This window comes from Oncorhynchus nerka, linkage group LG2 (assembly GCF_034236695.1).
Source record: "Oncorhynchus nerka isolate Pitt River linkage group LG2, Oner_Uvic_2.0, whole genome shotgun sequence".
Classification (NCBI taxonomy): Eukaryota; Metazoa; Chordata; class Actinopteri; order Salmoniformes; family Salmonidae; genus Oncorhynchus; species Oncorhynchus nerka.
This window is the reverse complement of record NC_088397.1, coordinates 71,287,338-71,304,076: the sequence shown is the minus strand read 5'-3', so window position 1 is coordinate 71,304,076 and position 16,739 is coordinate 71,287,338. Positions and strand designations below refer to the sequence as shown.

The following is a 16,739-nucleotide window of genomic DNA, read 5'->3' as shown; positions in this document are numbered from 1 at the left end:
TCTTGCCACAGCTCGCATTGATGTGCCATCCTGGATGAGCTGCACTACCTGAGCCACGTTTGTGGGTTGTAGACTCCGTCTCATGCTACCACTAGAGTGAAAGCACCGCCAGCATTCAAAAGTGACCAAAACATCAGCCAGGAAGCATAGGAACTGAGAAGTGGTCTGTAGTCACCACCTGCAGAACCACTCCTTTATCGGAGGTGTCTTGCTAATTGCCTATAATTTCCACCCGTTGTCTATTCCATTTGCACAACAGCATGTGAAATTTGTCAATCAGTGTTGCTTCCAAAGTGGACAGTTTGATTTCACAGAAGTGTGATTGACTTGGAGTTACATTGTGTTGTTTAAGTGTTCCCTTTATTTTTTGGAGCAGTGTATTTCACCTCCACCCATGCCAGATATTCCTCCGGTTGTGTAATGACTATGGTGGACAAGACCTGTAACCTGGTGGATGGCAACCTGAGAAATATCTTTACAAGCAAGAAAATCTAACGAAAGGTGAGTCAGATCATTTAACACTGTTGAAGTTCCTTTAAAAGTACCATCATGTGCCAGTTATGCCAGCATTTATTGGCCAACAAATATAATCTGTAGATGTCAAATTTCAAACTGGGGAATGAGGTTACGAAGCTAAATCCGTTACATAGAGAAGCAACACATTTCTACTTGATTTCATCATCTTTCTCTGGATGGAAGAATGCAGTAATCAGCTGGGCATCCCAATGAACTGCATCCTTCCCCTAAATGACTACGATAAAGAGGGAGATGTAAATGAGGATGTAGGTGTGCTGCTGCTGAAACCTATCATCCAAATCACACATTTTGCAAAGGACTACATATGGGACCTTCAACACCAGGAGAGTTGCACTCTAAATGGAGCTTGATGTGGTGTACTGTTAATTACACCAAGTTGTGTCAAACTGCTTTTGAAAACATTGTGGGCATTTCCAGTTTGCCTTGGATGTATTGCATCTTTTTTTCTGTACTAAAACTTGTATTTTGATAAGAGAACCAGTTAAATTAGTTAGAAATGTATTGGTGAATTTTGAATTCTTCACAAAGATAATTGATACATTCTTGAATTCTTTATAAAGATAACTGATGAAATTAAGTATTACATTTACATTACATTTAAGTCATTTAGCAGACGCTCTTATCCAGAGCGACTTACACTGTACAACATTGACTACAGTTTTGTTGAGTCGATCCTGTAGTAGATGACTGACTCTCCAATACAATGTAGGAGTCAATAAACTTGGAAACATGCAGATATACAGTGGTAAACAGGTGTGAAAAGCTAAAGACAATTTAAAAACCCTCTTTTCCAGGACAAAATACCACACCAGTTTAGCTTTGTATTTATTCACACAAAACATTTTTTTAATAAGGCAACACAATATATACAGACAATGATTTATATATGAATACCATATTTCAATTTAAAGTTATTTCGTGACAAACATGTCATTCAGTACCAGCACTAGCCTGAACACAGTCATGGTTCAGCAAGTCATGTAAAAGAGTACCAGATGCTAAAGCCTCTTCAAAAGTCTCCTTATTGTTAGTGTCCATTAGAAACCCCACTTGGTTCAATGTGGAATTTTGTAGAATTCTCTAAGCAGCTACAAGCTTTTGAAAGTGATGTCTCTTACATAACATCCCTTTCCGATTGTGTACTATGAACAATGGGACATCAAATATCAAGACCCAGAACCCTTTTCCAAAGGAAAGACTCAGAACAGAAACACTTTTGTTGAAATAACTTCCAATACAAGACCACTAAATCCTATTAATTTACGTACAGCGCAACCAAACTCCAATAGCATATACTGAGCACATATCTTGTTACTTTCATTAGCTGTGTAAGATACAACAAAAACACATTCGATATTGAACATCTTGATCATTGAGGATTTATGTTAGAGACAGTTTGGCAATCTCCTGACCTACTAATGCCAGAGAATATGACGGATGACTTCAGAGTGCTTGCATGGTGAAAGCTCCATTTGTTTAGTGTAAAACATCTCCACATACAGATCGCTATTTGGCAACTGGGACTATACAAAGTAGAATAATTATAGAAGAAAAACATGTGACAAGCCTACAAATGGCTTACTGCTTGATCTGAGAACTCTGTTGCAGAGAACAGACAGTTTGATACCTAGCTTATTAGTCTTTCTCAATAACCACGTCTCTGAAGTCAAATTAGTAGGTTGCTAGAAAGTTAGTGTTCCTTCTCTTCACTGCTGAGACTGAATTCACAATCATTTACAAAAATATAATTATATTCTGCATAACAAACATCAATAATATAGATTAGTACTGAATTAGAAGATGAAAGGACATGGAGTGACTTGAAAACAACACCTTGGCCCATGAAGTATCAATTCAAACCACACCTGGGTTCAAATGCATGTGTATTTGATTATTTGATATTTATATACTTGTGTTTGAGTATTTTCAAATAATGTGGCCTGAATCAACTACTTCTATTGGAAGTCTACTATTTGAGAGTATTTTCAAGTACTTATTTCAAATACTATTTTCAAATACCTGGGTTAAATGCATGGGAGTGTATTTAAGTCGGTGCATTTGAGATTCGTCAAATACATGCCAATTCATTCCAAGTGTATTTCCAAATAGATTCGAATATTCAATTACTTGTCTTATCAAATAAAAAATATCTCACTATTTACTTCGAAATGTATGTGAAAGTAATTGAGATATTTGGAATAGTATTTGAACCCAGGTCTCGTTCAAACAGATCTGGTTCTGTTGTTATGCATGACACAATAGTAGGGCTCAGCTGTAACTGTTCAAAACACACAGAGCTTCTTTTCACACATACAGTTGATAAGGCCATGAAATTATGTGTTACAAAACAAAACGTTAAGGTTTGTATCAAGCTCATATCATATAATTTAAATACGATGGTAGACTTATTGGTAGTACCCTGCCTGGATTATTTGTGGGAGATTGGATTTCAGATCATTAGACAAGCGACGTTGAGCTCAAGATGTAGTGGTTAGGGGATGTGTGTGGTTTCCTTGTCTTACTATACATAAAGACGCACACTTGCAATTATGCCCACACACACTATAGTCTTTCTTTCACTCATACATATGTAAACACAAACAGGCCTTCCACACACACTTCTCAGCCATAGTTGTAGGTGAAGTTGTAAGTGCTGGGCTCCTTTGGCACGGGGGGAGGGGCTTCAGGTATGGTGATGTTCTCCAGGTCCAGGAGGCGGAGCTTCATCTCCATGGAGATGAGTGTGTCCAGGTCGCTGCGTGTGAGGTCACTGCCCATCTCTCGCCCCAACAACGCACACAGCCCATCAGTCCAGATACAGTACTGCTCCATGCACAAGCAGGCAGGCAGGAACACAAGACAAAGCAGACAGCGAGCACAGGTCAGATAACATACAGTACATTTGCAACACACTCACATACAGTTGAAGTCGTAAATTAACATACACTTAGGTTGGAGTCATTAAAACTTGTTTTTCAACCACTCCACAAATTTCTTGTAAACAAACTATAGTTTTGGCAAGTCAGTTAGGACATCTACTTTCTGCATGACACAATTAATATTTCCAACAATTGTTTACAGACAAATTATTTCACTTATAATTTACTGTATCACAATTCCAGTGGGTCAGAAGTTTACATACACTAACAGGCTGATTAAACTGCTCTCGTGTCGCGTGCGCTGCAAAATAAATGTAGAAATCTGTTATAGAGGTCGACTGATTATGATTTTTCAACGCCAATACCGATACCGATTATTGGAGGACCAAAAAAAGCCGATATCGATTAATTGGACGATTTTTAAAAATGTATTTGTAATAATGACAATTACAACAATACTGAATTAACACTTATTTTAACTTCTTCGGGATAGGGGGCAGGATTTTCACTTTTGGATAAATAGCGTGCCCAATTTCAACTTCCTGCTACTCATCCCCAGAATAAAAGATATGCAAATTATAAGTAGATTTGGATAGAAAACACCATGACATTTCTAAAACTGTTTGAATCATGTCTATGAGTATAACAGAACTTATGTAGCAGGCAAAACCCTGAGGACAAACCATTCAGATTTTTGTTTTTTGAGGTCACTGTCTATTCAATGAGCTTTCATTGGGAAACTAGATTTCTAAGGGACTTCTTTGCAGTTCCTACCACTTCCACTGGTTGTCACCAGTTTTTAGAAATTGGTTGAGGTTATTCCTTTGTGTAATGAAGAAGTACGGTCATCTTGAATGAGTGTCATTTGAAGTGTACTTTTTGAAAGAGACGCATGACTTGAAAAGTAGCGTCAGTTTGTTGTCTTCCTGTATTGAACACAAAGTCCAGTCTTCAATTTGATCGATTATTAACGTTTAAAAATACCTAAAGTTATATTACAAAAGTAGTTTGAAATGTTTCGGCAAAGTTTACAGGTAACTTTTGAGATATTTTTAGTGACTTTGCGCAAATTGGAAGCTGTGTTTTTCTGGATCAAATGCGCCAAATAAATGGACATTTTGGATATATATAGACGGAATTAATCTAACAAAAGGACCATTTGTGATATTTATGGGACATATTGGAGTGCCAACAAAAGAAGCTCGTCAAAGGTAAGGCATGATTTATATTTTATTTCTGCTTTTTGTGTTGCGCCTGCAGGGTTGAAATATGCTACTCTTTGTTTACTGTTGTGCTATCATCAGCTAATAGCATCTTATGCTTTCGCCGAAAAGCCTTTTTGAAATCTGACATGTTGGCTGGATTCACAACGAGTGTAGCTTTAATTTGGTATCTTACATGTGTGATTTAATGAAAGTTAGATTTTTATAGTATTCTTTTTTTATTTGGCGCTCTGCATTTTCCCTGGCTATTGGCCAAGTGGGACAAGACTGTCCCGCCTATCCCAGAGAGGTTTTAACTTCAATTAAGCCTCAAATAAATAATTAAACATGTTCAATTTGGTTTAAATAAGGCAAAAACAAAGTGTTGGAGAAGAAAGTAAAAGTGCAATATGTGCCATGTAAGAAAGCTAACGTTTAAGTTCCTTGCTCAGAACATATGAAAGCTGGTGGTTCCTTTTAACATGAGTCTTCAATATTCCCAGGTAAGAAGTTTTAGGTTGTAGTTATTATAGTATTATAGTATTATAGTTTGACTATTGAATGTCCTTATAGGCACTTTAGTCTTGCCAGTGTAACAGTATAGCTTCCGTCCCTCTCCTCGCTCCTCCCTGGGCTCGAACCAGGAACACAACGACAACAGCCACCCTCGAAGCAGTGTTACCCATGCAGAGCAAGGGGAACAACCACTCCAAGTCTCAGAGTGAGTGACGTTTGAAACGCTATTAGCGCGCACCACGCTAACTACCTAGCCATTTCACATGGGTTACACGAGCCTAATCTTGGGAGTTGATAGGCTATAAGTCATAAACAGCGCAATGCTTGACACACAACGGAGAGCTGCTGGCAAAACACACAAAAGTGCTGTTTGAATTAATGCTTACGAGCCTGCTGCTGCCTACCACCGCTCAGTCAGACTGCTCTATCAAATCATAGACTTAATTATAACATAATAAACACACAGAAATACAAGCCGTAGGTCATTAATATGGTCGAATCCGGAAACTATCATCTCGAAAACAAAACATTTATTCTTTCAGTGAAATACGGATCAGTTCCGTATTTGATCGAAGGGGTGGCATCCATTAGTCTAAATATTCCTGTTACATTGCACAACCTTCAATGTTATGTCATAATTATGTAAAAATCTGGCAAATTAGGCAGTCCAAACTGTTGCATATACACTGACTCTGTGTGCAATGAACGCAATAGAAGTGACACAATTTCACCTGGTTAATATTGCCTGCTAACCTGGATTTATTTTAGCTAAATAGGCAGGTTTAAAAATATATACTTCTGTGTATTGATTTTAAGAAAGGCATTGATGTTTATACTTAGGTACACATTGGAGCAACGATACGCACAGCATCGATTATACGCAACGCAGGACACACTAGATAAACTAGTAATATCATCAACCATGTGTAGTTAACTAGTGATTATGATTGATTGATTGTTTTTTATAAGATAAGTTTCATGCTAGCTAGCAACTTACCTTGGCTTACTGCATTCGCGTAACAGGCAGTCTCCTCGGGGAGTGCAATGAGAGGCAGGTGGTTAGAACGTTGGACTAGTTAACTGTAAGGTTGCAAGATTGAATCCCCCGAGCTGACAAGGTGAAAATCTGTCGTTCTGCCCCTGAACGAGGCAGTTAACCCACCGTTCCTAGGCCGTCATTGAAAATAAGAATGTGTTAACTGACTTGCCTAGTTACAAGTGCAAATCAATCCCAGAACAGCAGCAAAGGATCTTGTGAAGATGCTGGAGGAAACAGGTACAAAATTATCTATACCTATATCGACATAACCTGAAAGGCCGCTCAGCAAGGAAGAAGAACCACTGCTCCAAAACCAACATTAAAAAAGCCAGACAACGCACATGGGGACAAAGACTTTTTGGAGAAATGTCCTCTGGTCTGATGAAACAAAAATAGAACTGTTTGACCATAATGACCATCGTTATGTTTGGAGGAAAAAGGGGGAGGCTTGCAAGCCGAAGAACACCATCCCAACCTTGAAGCACAGGGGTGGTAGCATCATGTTGTGGGGGTGCTTTGCTGCAAGAGAGACTGGTGCACTTCACTAAATAGATTACATCATGAGGAAAGGAAAATTATGTGGATATATTGAAGCAACATCTTAAGACATCAGTCAGGAAGTTAAAGCTTGGTCACAAATGGGTCTTCCAAATGGACAATGACCCCAAGCATACTTCCAAATTTGTGGCAAAATGGCTTAAGGACAACAAAGTCAAGGTATTGGAGTGGCCATCACAAAGCCCTGATCTCAATCTTATAGCACATTTGTGGGCAGAACTTTAGGAGGCCTACAAACCTGACTCAGTTACACCAGCTCTGTCAGGAGGAATGGGCCAAAATTCACCCAACTTATTGTGGGAAGCTTGTGGAAGGCTACCCGAAACATTTAACCCAAGTTAAACAATTTAACATCTTATGGCTGGGAGAGCTATTTTCACATTCGGATGAAAAGCTTGCCCAGAGTAAACTGCTGCTACTCAGGCCTAGAAGCTACGATATGCATATTATTAGTAGATTTGGATAGAAAACACTGAAGTTTCTAAACCTGTTTGAATGATGTCTGAGTATAACAGAACTCATATGGCAGGCGAAAACCTGTGAAAAATCCAACCAGGAAGTGGGAAATCTGAGGTTTGTAGTTTCAAGTGATTGCCTATCCAATATACAGTGTAAAATTTGGTCCAATTTCACTTCCTAAGGCTTCCACTAGATGTCAACAGTCTTTAGAACCTTGTTTCAGGCTTCTACTGTGGTGGGGGGCCGAATAAGAGCTGTTTGAAACAGGGGTCTGGCTGAAAGCCATTAGTTTAGTCACACGCGGGGCCGTGAGCACGAGCTCTGTTCCTTTTCATTTCTAAAGACAAAGGAATTGTCCGGTTGAAACATTACTGAAGATTTGTGATAAAAACATCCTAAAGATTGATTCTATACATCGTTTGACATGTTTCTACGAACTGTAATAGAACTTTTTTGACTTTTCGTGGATTACTGAACTAAACGCGCGAACATAAAGGAGGTATTTGGACATAAATTGACTTTATCGAACAAAACACACATTTATTGTGGAACTGGGATTCCTGGGAGTGCATTCCGATGAAGATCAAAGGCAAGTGAATATTTATAATGCTATTTCTGACTTTTGTTGACTTTTCTTTGGTAGCTGAGCGCTGTACTCAGATTATCGCATGGTGTGCTTTTGTCGCAAAGCTTTTTTGAAATCTGACACAGCGGTTGCATTAAGGAGAAGTATATCTTTAATTCTATGCATAACACTTGTATCTATCATCAACGTTTATGATGACTATTTCTGTAAATTGGTGTGGCTCTCTGCAAAATCACCGGATGTTTTGGAGGCAAAACATTACTGAACATAACATGCCAATGTAAACTGAGATTTTTGGATATAAATATGAACTTCATCGAACAAAACATACATGTATTGTGTAACATGAAGTCCTAAGAGTGCCATCTGATGAAGATCGTCAAAGGTTAGTGATTAATTTTCTCTCTGTTTCTCTCTATTTCCTCTCTTCGGCTGGAAAATGGCTGTGTTTTTGTGACTAGGCGCTGACCTAACATAATTGCATGGTGTGCTTTCCTCGTGAAGCCTTTTTGAAATCGGACACCGTGGTGGGATTAACAACAAGTTCTTTATCTTTAAAATGGTGTATAATACTTGTATGTTTGAGGAATTTTAATTATGAGATTTCTGTTGTTTGAATTTGGCGCCCTGCACTTTCACTGGCTGTTGTCAAATCGATCTCGTTAACAGGATTTCAGCCATAAGAAATTTAAAGGCAATGCTACCAAATACCAATTGAGTGTATCTAAACTTCTGACCCACTGGGAATGTGATGAAAGAAATAAAAGCTGAAATAAATCACTACTATTATTCTGACATTTCACATTCTGAAAATAAAGTGGTGATCCTAACTGACCTAAAACAGGGAGTTTTTACTAGGATTAAATGTCAGGAATTGTGAAAAACTGAGTTTAAATGTATTTGGCTATGGTGTATGTAAACTTCTGACTTCAACTGTACATGTCTTCAGAGTTGTATTTATTCTGGGGATAAAACGGGTTGCTTACCTCGTATTTGTTGGGAGCCACAAAGTTGAGATTTTCATCAGGATCGTACAGGATGGAGAAAGCCTGCTCCAGCACCTCCTACACACAGAACAGAGAGCACATTTCATGTCCACAACTCGAATATGAACCACATGCACTAGAATGACTAGATATTCCATGGATGGACCCTGATCAAAAATAGTGCACTATAAAGGGAACAGGTTGACATTTGGGACGCAATCCATAACCATTGAGATGAATAAAAGGGCTAGTAGTTAAATACAGTGGGGCAAAAAAGTATTTAGTTGGCAACCAATTGTGCAAGTTCTCCCACTTAAAAAGATGAGGCCTATAATTTTCATCATAGGTACACTTCAACTATGACAGACAAAATGAGGGGGGAAAAAAAATCCAGAAAATCACATTGTAGGATTTTTAATGAATTTATTTACAAATTATGGTGGAAAATAAGTATTTGGTCACCTACAAACAAGCAAGATTTCTGGCTCTAACAGACCTGTAACTTCTTCTTTAAGAGGCTCCTCTGTCCTCCACTCGTTACCTGTATTAATGGCACCTGTTTGAACTTGTTATCAGTATAAAAGACACCTGTCCACAACCTCAAACAGTCACACTCCAAACTCCACTATGGCCAAGACCAAAGAGCTGTCAAAGGACACCAGAAACAAAATTGTAGACCTGCACCAAGCTGGGAAGACTGAATCTGCAATAGGTAAGCAGCTTGGTTTGAAGAAATCAACTGTGGGAGCAATTATTAGGAAATGGAAGACATACAAGACCCCTGATAATCTCCCTCGATCTGGGGCTCCGCGCAAGATCTCACCTCGTGGGGTCAAAATGATCACAAGAACAGTGAGCAAAAATCCCAGAACCACATGGGGGACCTAGTGAATGACCTGCAGAGAGCTGGGACCAAAGTAACAAAGCCTACCATCAGTAACACACTACGCCGCCAGGGACTCAAATCCTGCAGTGCCAGACATGTACCCCTGCTTAAGCCAGTACATGTCCAGGCCCGACTGAAGTTTGCTAGAGAGCATTTGGATGATCCAGAAGAAGATTGGGAGAATGTCATATGGTCAGATGAAACCAAAATATAACTTTTTGGTAAAAACTCAACTCGTCGTGTTTGGAGGACAAAGAATGCTGAGTTGCATCCAAAGAACACCATACCTACTGTGAAGTATGGGGGTGGAAACATCATGCTTTCGGGCTGTTTTTCTGCAAAGGGACCAGGATGACTGATCTGTGTAAAGGAAAGAATGAATGGGGCCATGTATCGTGAGATTTTGAGTGAAAACCTCCTTCCATCAGCAAGGGCATTGAAGATGAAACGTGGCTGGGTCTTTCAGCATGACAACGATCCCAAACACACCGCCCGGGCAACGAAGGAGTGGCTTCGTAAGAAGCATTTCAAGGTCCTGGAGTGGCCTAGCCAGTCTCCAGATCTCAACCCCAAAATCTTTGGAGGGAGTTGAAAGTCCGTGTTGCCCAGCAACAGCCCCAAAACATCACTGCTCTAGAGGAGATCTGCATGGAGGAATGGGCCAAAATACCAGCAACAGTGTGTGAAAACGTTTGACCTCTGTCATTGCCAACAAAGGGTATATAACAAAGTATTGAGATAAACTTTTGTTATTGACCAAATACTTATTTTCCACCATAATTTGAAAATACATTCATTAAAAATCCTACAATGTGATTTTCTGGATTTTTTTTCTCTCATTTTGTCTGTCATCGTTGAAGTGTACCTATGATAAATTACAGGCCTCTCATCTTTTTAAGTGGGAGAACTTGCACAATTGGTGGCTAACTAAATACTTTTTTGCCCCACTGTATCAGTCATACTAACACGCATGCCCTCTGCTGGTAGGCTACAGTACCTTATTTTGTTTCAGTGCACTCTTTTCTTTCATGTGGGGACAGTCCTTCCCCGTCACCACTGACTTGATATCAGACACAGGGACTGCAGGGGAAGATTAAAAAGAGCAGGAAATTAAAAAGAGATGAAACAGGCATGTATCTAGGTCAGTTCCACAGTTCCTCGGATCTAGGCGTGATGTGGATCAGTCCGTTTTAAGACTTGGTTATTTGCCATCCATATCTGTGCAACATCAGCTCAGAGATAGACTGAGAACAACATGAGGTGTGGCTTTTGCCTAAAAAAACTAAAGCCTACAACAGACCTCAGAGCTGATGCCTTTCCATGTGATTTTGAGACTTCACCTGATGAGCTTTAAGATAGACAACCTCACTCAAATCTCACTGTAGCGAGTCAGTGGGAGACAGAGGGTTGTAGCCAGAATACTCACTCTTGTCAGTGAGCAGCTCAAAAGGCACTTCCCCCTGGGGAGACTCGTCCAGATCTCCATAGTGCAGCACCTTGTGGTTCAGAGACAGGCGGCAGAACCAGAACTTCTCTGAGGACAAAACAAAGGACAACGTTAGGAATAAAGACAAAGGTAGTGATCAGTCCTATGAAGTAAATCAACAGTAAGAAAATATTTGTATTAAAACTCCAGGCAAATGCTGACATATTTGTTATTGTGCATGTGTGTAAGGTTCTCACCTTGTCTGCGGCGGTTGCCAAGCTTGCGGAAGCAGCTTCCCTCACACAGGCGGTTCAGTCGTTGTTGCTTAATCAGCTCCAGTATCTCTGGCTGGATCCTCTCACGCAGTTCACTGCAACACACACACACACAGTAGGTCTCATAGTATTGAACAGAAACCAATACAAGACTGAGGCAAGGCTAAAAAAAATAACATGAGGGGTTAAGAAGCCAAACACAGAGGCAGACTAATCTGATTGCCAAAGTCAAAGAGTTAACGTGGATGTGGGACTGACATGATGGGTGGTGACTGAAAGTCGTCCTGGCTCATCCTCTCTGACTGGCGCAGACGCAGGATCTCAGAGTAGCTGAGGCCTCGTAGTTTCCCTTTTAGCTGGTCCAGGGACGAGGGCTTCATAGCCAGAGTCCGGGTGATCTGCTCCCGAACCACCTGCATCACCTGGCCAACCAAGGGTTAGCAACACAATGGATTACCAACCACAGTCAACCATGCATCAGAGCCAATGGCTACATCCACATTTCCACACATTTCCAGTAGTGTGCACTTTAAAAGCATAGGATTGGTGTAAGCATTGGCTGGAGGGAGTTTCCACATTGTAAAATCCATACGAGAAAGTGTGCAAGTGCACACTTCCGGACAAGGGTGGAGAATTGTGACTCAGCCTATGAGGTTCAGAGATTCTGCGATGGTCAAAGGCCTCTAGGTGGTTGAACTCTGACCTTGTTGAAGTCCTCAGCCGTGGCCCTCATCTCCTTCCAGGTCTTGTTGAGCAATTGGATGCAGACGCAGAAGAACTCCTCCCACGCCCGGTCGTGAGTAAAGAACATGGGGTGGTAGTCGTTGCAGCCCTCATTGGCTGGAGAGAGGGAACACACACACAATGGACGCTTATTATAACACGTGGTTGTCATGAACAGAATGAATCAGTTATCCCTCTGACGATACATGTACAATAGAACTCATGAGGTTGGCCATTCTGATTAGCTTGGAAAGCTCCAAACAGATTGAGGCTTGCTTGAATGCCATGTCAGCCGTAAAGCCACCTGTGATGTGATGTGTTGAGTCCATGTATGAGAAGTGGGAGCATTGTACTCACGCAATTCTCCCACTTGAAGTATCTCACACAGCATTCGGGTGAGCTCGATGGCACAGCGTCCGAAGGGACACTCGTGTTTGTCCTCACGGCTGCTGTTCTCTAGAACAATCTGATGTGAGAAACACACACTATGGTCATACTTGGGAAAACTGAATTTCGACCATTTGAAATCTTTAATTACTTTTTCAGTTTTTTTCCCTCCAGAAAACCTTGTGGTACAGGCTGCGTCTCAAATGGCAAGCCATTCCCTACATAGTGCACTACTTTTGACCAGGACCATGGTCAAAAGTAATGCACTATAGGTAAAAAAGTAGTGCCCTATATTGGGGATAGGGTGCCAATTGTGAAGCACACAGACTCACCCTGATGTAGGTGTCCTGGTGCAGCTTGGCCAGGTAGAGCATGTTGTCCAGGGCCAGCATGCCTGGAGGGGTCTGAGTGAAGTCCATGGCAGGGTTCACATGGTTCTGGAGCGACAACCGACATGAGAGTCAATGAAAGACAGACCGTAACTCCTAACAACTCCTCTAGAGAGCAGCAGCTGTACCAACCCAAACAACCCCTCTACAGAAGCAAACAATCCCTTTATGACCCCCAAACAACCACTTTAATACATCCACTCACACTCCAACTCAACACTTCTAGAGAGCTATACAGAAGAAAACAGCCCACTAGCTGGACTCACAGTGAAGCCCAGCATCTTGTAGTCCTTGGTGTACATGGCCTTTCTCTTCTCCGTGCCACTAGGGTCATTTTCCCCATCAAACGCAATCCTGCGCAGCTCAAAAATGATGTCCCTCTGGGCCTGGAGATGGATGAGGGCAGAACATAAAATCGGTATGAATAGGGCTAAAAGGGTTCAGCTTAAAGATTCAGGGAATCCAAAGAAAGAAAATACCGCTTCTGTTAGTTTCTGGTCATTTTACCTGGTCACTGGGATCCATCTTGGTCATCATCCGTTCTTCCAAAAGGTTAAAGGTAAGCACCTGCAGCACGTACAGCTGGTGTGCCATCTCAGCTTTGATAGGTCGGTTGCCTCGGATAACATGCTGTGAAAGATGACATATATTAGGAGTTCTGGATCTGTACTGTTTAGAAAGCATCATGTTATTATGAAGGGCTGTTTAGAAAGCATCATGTTATTATGAAGGGCTGTTTAGAAAGCATCATGTTACTATGAAGGGCCGTTTAGAAAGCATCACGTTACTATGAAGGGCTGTTTAGAAAGCATCACGTTACTATGAAGGGCTGTTTAGAAAGCATCACGTTACTATGAAGGGCTGTTTAGAAAGCATCATGTTTCTATGAAGGGCTGTTTAGAAAGCATCATGTTACTATGAAGGGCTGTTTAGAAAGCATCATGTAACATGAAGGGCTGTTTAGAAAGCATCACGTTACTATGAAGGGCTGTTTAGAAAGCATCATGTTATTATGAAGGGCTGTTTAGAAAGCATCATGTTATTATGAAGGGCTGTTTAGAAAGCATCATGTTATTATGAAGGGCTGTTTAGAAAGCATCATGTAACATGAAGGGCTGTTTAGAAAGCATCACGTTACTATGAAGGGCTGTTTAGAAAGCATCATGTTACTATGAAGGGCTGTTTAGAAAGCATCATGTTATTATGAAGGGCTGTTTAGAAAGCATCATGTTATTATGAAGGGCTGTTTAGAAAGCATCATGTTATTATGAAGGGCTGTTTAGAAAGCATCATGTTATTATGAAGGGCTGTTTAGAAAGCATCATGTTATTATGAAGGGCTGTTTAGAAAGCATCATGTTACTATGAAGGGCTGTTTAGAAAGCATCACGTTACTATGAAGGGCTGTTTAGAAAGCATCACGTTACTATGAAGGGCTGTGTAGAAAGCATCACGTTACTATGAAGGGCTGTTTAGAAAGCATCATGTTATTATGAAGGGCTGTTTAGAAAGCATCATGTTATTATGAAGGGCTGTTTAGAAAGCATCATGTTATTATGAAGGGCTGTTTAGAAAGCATCATGTTACTATGAAGGGCTGTTTAGAAAGCATCATGTTACTATGAAGGGCTGTTTGGTTGTGGCTCTGGTTTGTGCCATCCAAGACAAGTACACTCAGGCTTTCCCTGAAACTCACATTGAGGATGATGGATCGTAGGTGTTTCTGTGCCAGTGTGCTCGCCATCTCCTGAGAGGAAGATAAATGGACAAATACAGTGAGACTCAAAAGCGAGGCCTGGTATGGAAATAGTTGGCCAATAAGCTTACTACCAGACAGCAATATCAAAAAGATAATTTGAGAAAAGGCTTACAGCCATTTCACACAACCCTGAAAGGGCTCCATAACTGCTACAATTCTGTTTTTTTGGTGGGGTCACATCATCAGAAACCCTTACAGCAGTGAGACATGTCTAAGTGCAGAATGCAGCTGCTACAACTAGGGGGACCCTTTGGTTAAGAAAGAGGGGGGGTTGAGGGGATGGAGTGAAGGATTGTGGAATGATGTGTACTCACTGTGAGCCGCTGGTCCAGGGGGTTAGTATGCTCCTCCTTATGGGGGTGGGTTGGGAGGAGGGGTGCAGGCGTGACGGCAATGGAAACAAAGAGTGCACACTTATAGGCACACATCACAAGACACAGCATGGTACAGTACACCTTGGTAGTGAGGAACAGCACATCACAGCACAATATGGCATGGCAATGCACAACAGTATGTGACAACTAGAGGTCGACCGATTAAATCGGAATGGCCAATTAATTAGGGACGATTTCAAGTTTTCATAACAATCAGTAATCGGCATTTTTGGTCACCGATCATGGCCAATTACATTGCACTCCATGAGGAGTGGCAGGCTGCCACGCAGGCTGCGTGGCAGGCTGACTACCTGTAAAGTGAGTGTAGCAAGGAGACAAAGTAAGGTGCTAGCTAGCATTAAACGTATCTTATAAAAAAAAATCTTAACATAAATCACTAGTTAACTACACTTGGTTGATGATATTACTAGTTTATCTAGCTTGTCCTGCGTTGTATATAATCGATGCGGTGCCTGTTAATTTATCATTGAATCATAGCCTACTTCGCCAAACGGGTGATTTAACAAGCACATTCACGAAAAAAGCATTGTCGTTGCACCAATGTGTACCTAACCATAAACATCAATGCCTTTCTTAAAATCAATACACAAGTATATATTTTTAAACCTACATATTTAGTTAATATTGCCTGCTAACATTAATTTCTTTTAACAAGGGAAATTGTGTCACTTCTCTTGAATTCTGTGCAACGGAGTCAGGCTATATGCAGCAGTTTGGGCCGCCTGGCTCGTTGAACTGTATGAAGACTATTTGTTCCTAACAAAGCTAGCCAACTTCGCCAAATGATGATGATTTAACAAAAGCGCATTTGCGAAAAAAGCACAATCGTTGCACAGATGTACCTAACCATAAACATCAATGCCTTTCTTAAAATCAACACACAGAAGTATGTATATTTTTAAACCTGCATATTTAGTTAACTTCTTTGGGGTACCCCCTCCCCTTCTTCTCAATTTCCGCCCAAAGACATACCCTAATCTAACTGCCTGTAGCTCAGGCCCAGAGGCAAGGATATGCATATTCTTGATATCATTTGAAAGGAAACACTTTTAATTTTGTGGAAATGTGAATTGAATGTAGGAGAATATAACACAATAGATCTGGTAGAATAAACTACAAGGAAATAAATATACGTTTTCTGTTTTTTATTGTTGCTGCATTATCTTTCAAATGGCCAAGAACAGCCAAACATACAGATAGGATGCTGTGGATGGTTTGAATGAAGAACATAAGATGGAAACAATAGCCGAGCAAAGTTTTAGACAGATAACTTCAAAAATGAGCAAGCTACATGGCATTGAGCATGAAGTCACCCAGGTGTCCCACACAAATGTACCCAAGTGGCCGAATTGGTACAGTGATACATTTTGAAGGAAAGAACTACATACAAAATACATAAATGCTATTCTAACACTCCCCCCAAAAATGTATATATATATGAAAAAAAAGAAAAAGAAACAAACAAATAACAAGGGTAACTATTTACACATTTTCTATTTACAATATTGTGAAGACCCTCAGTCCTCTACACAATATTGTGCTGCTGATTCCATGGCCCATAGCAGTCTCTTTCTGCTGTAAAGCAGAGGCTTACTGAACAGGTGGTGCAGGTGATGGGGCATTTCCTGTGACAAAGGGCACAACGACGTCTCCCTACTGTGCCCTTTTTGCCCTGAGGCACATTAATGTCTGCAGAGATGAATCTGGGCAGGTGAACACCACTGGTTGGAGCAGAAGGT

The 16,739-nt window shown here is 40.7% G+C and overlaps 1 protein-coding gene across 2 annotated transcripts in view; it reads right to left on the bottom strand.

Annotated features, from left to right (window-relative positions):
* Nucleotides 1–1,349: 1,349 nt before the first annotated feature.
* LOC115141506 (engulfment and cell motility protein 2) overlaps nt 1,350–16,739 on the bottom strand; it is a 38,790-nt gene continuing 23,400 nt past the window's right edge. For both annotated transcript variants that reach the window (XM_029680431.2, XM_029680436.2), the window contains exons 11-23: nt 14,920–14,955; nt 14,543–14,593; nt 13,356–13,478; nt 13,115–13,234; nt 12,792–12,896; nt 12,430–12,538; nt 12,053–12,189; nt 11,608–11,771; nt 11,332–11,444; nt 11,075–11,182; nt 10,646–10,728; nt 8,763–8,840; nt 1,350–3,360 (exon numbers count right to left, since the gene is read on the bottom strand). In XM_029680431.2, coding sequence (XP_029536291.1) covers nt 3,160–3,360; nt 8,763–8,840; nt 10,646–10,728; nt 11,075–11,182; nt 11,332–11,444; nt 11,608–11,771; nt 12,053–12,189; nt 12,430–12,538; nt 12,792–12,896; nt 13,115–13,234; nt 13,356–13,478; nt 14,543–14,593; nt 14,920–14,955 — 1,428 coding nt within the window. In that variant the 3' untranslated portion in view covers nt 1,350–3,159. The remainder of the gene's footprint in view (nt 3,361–8,762; nt 8,841–10,645; nt 10,729–11,074; nt 11,183–11,331; nt 11,445–11,607; nt 11,772–12,052; nt 12,190–12,429; nt 12,539–12,791; nt 12,897–13,114; nt 13,235–13,355; nt 13,479–14,542; nt 14,594–14,919; nt 14,956–16,739) is intronic.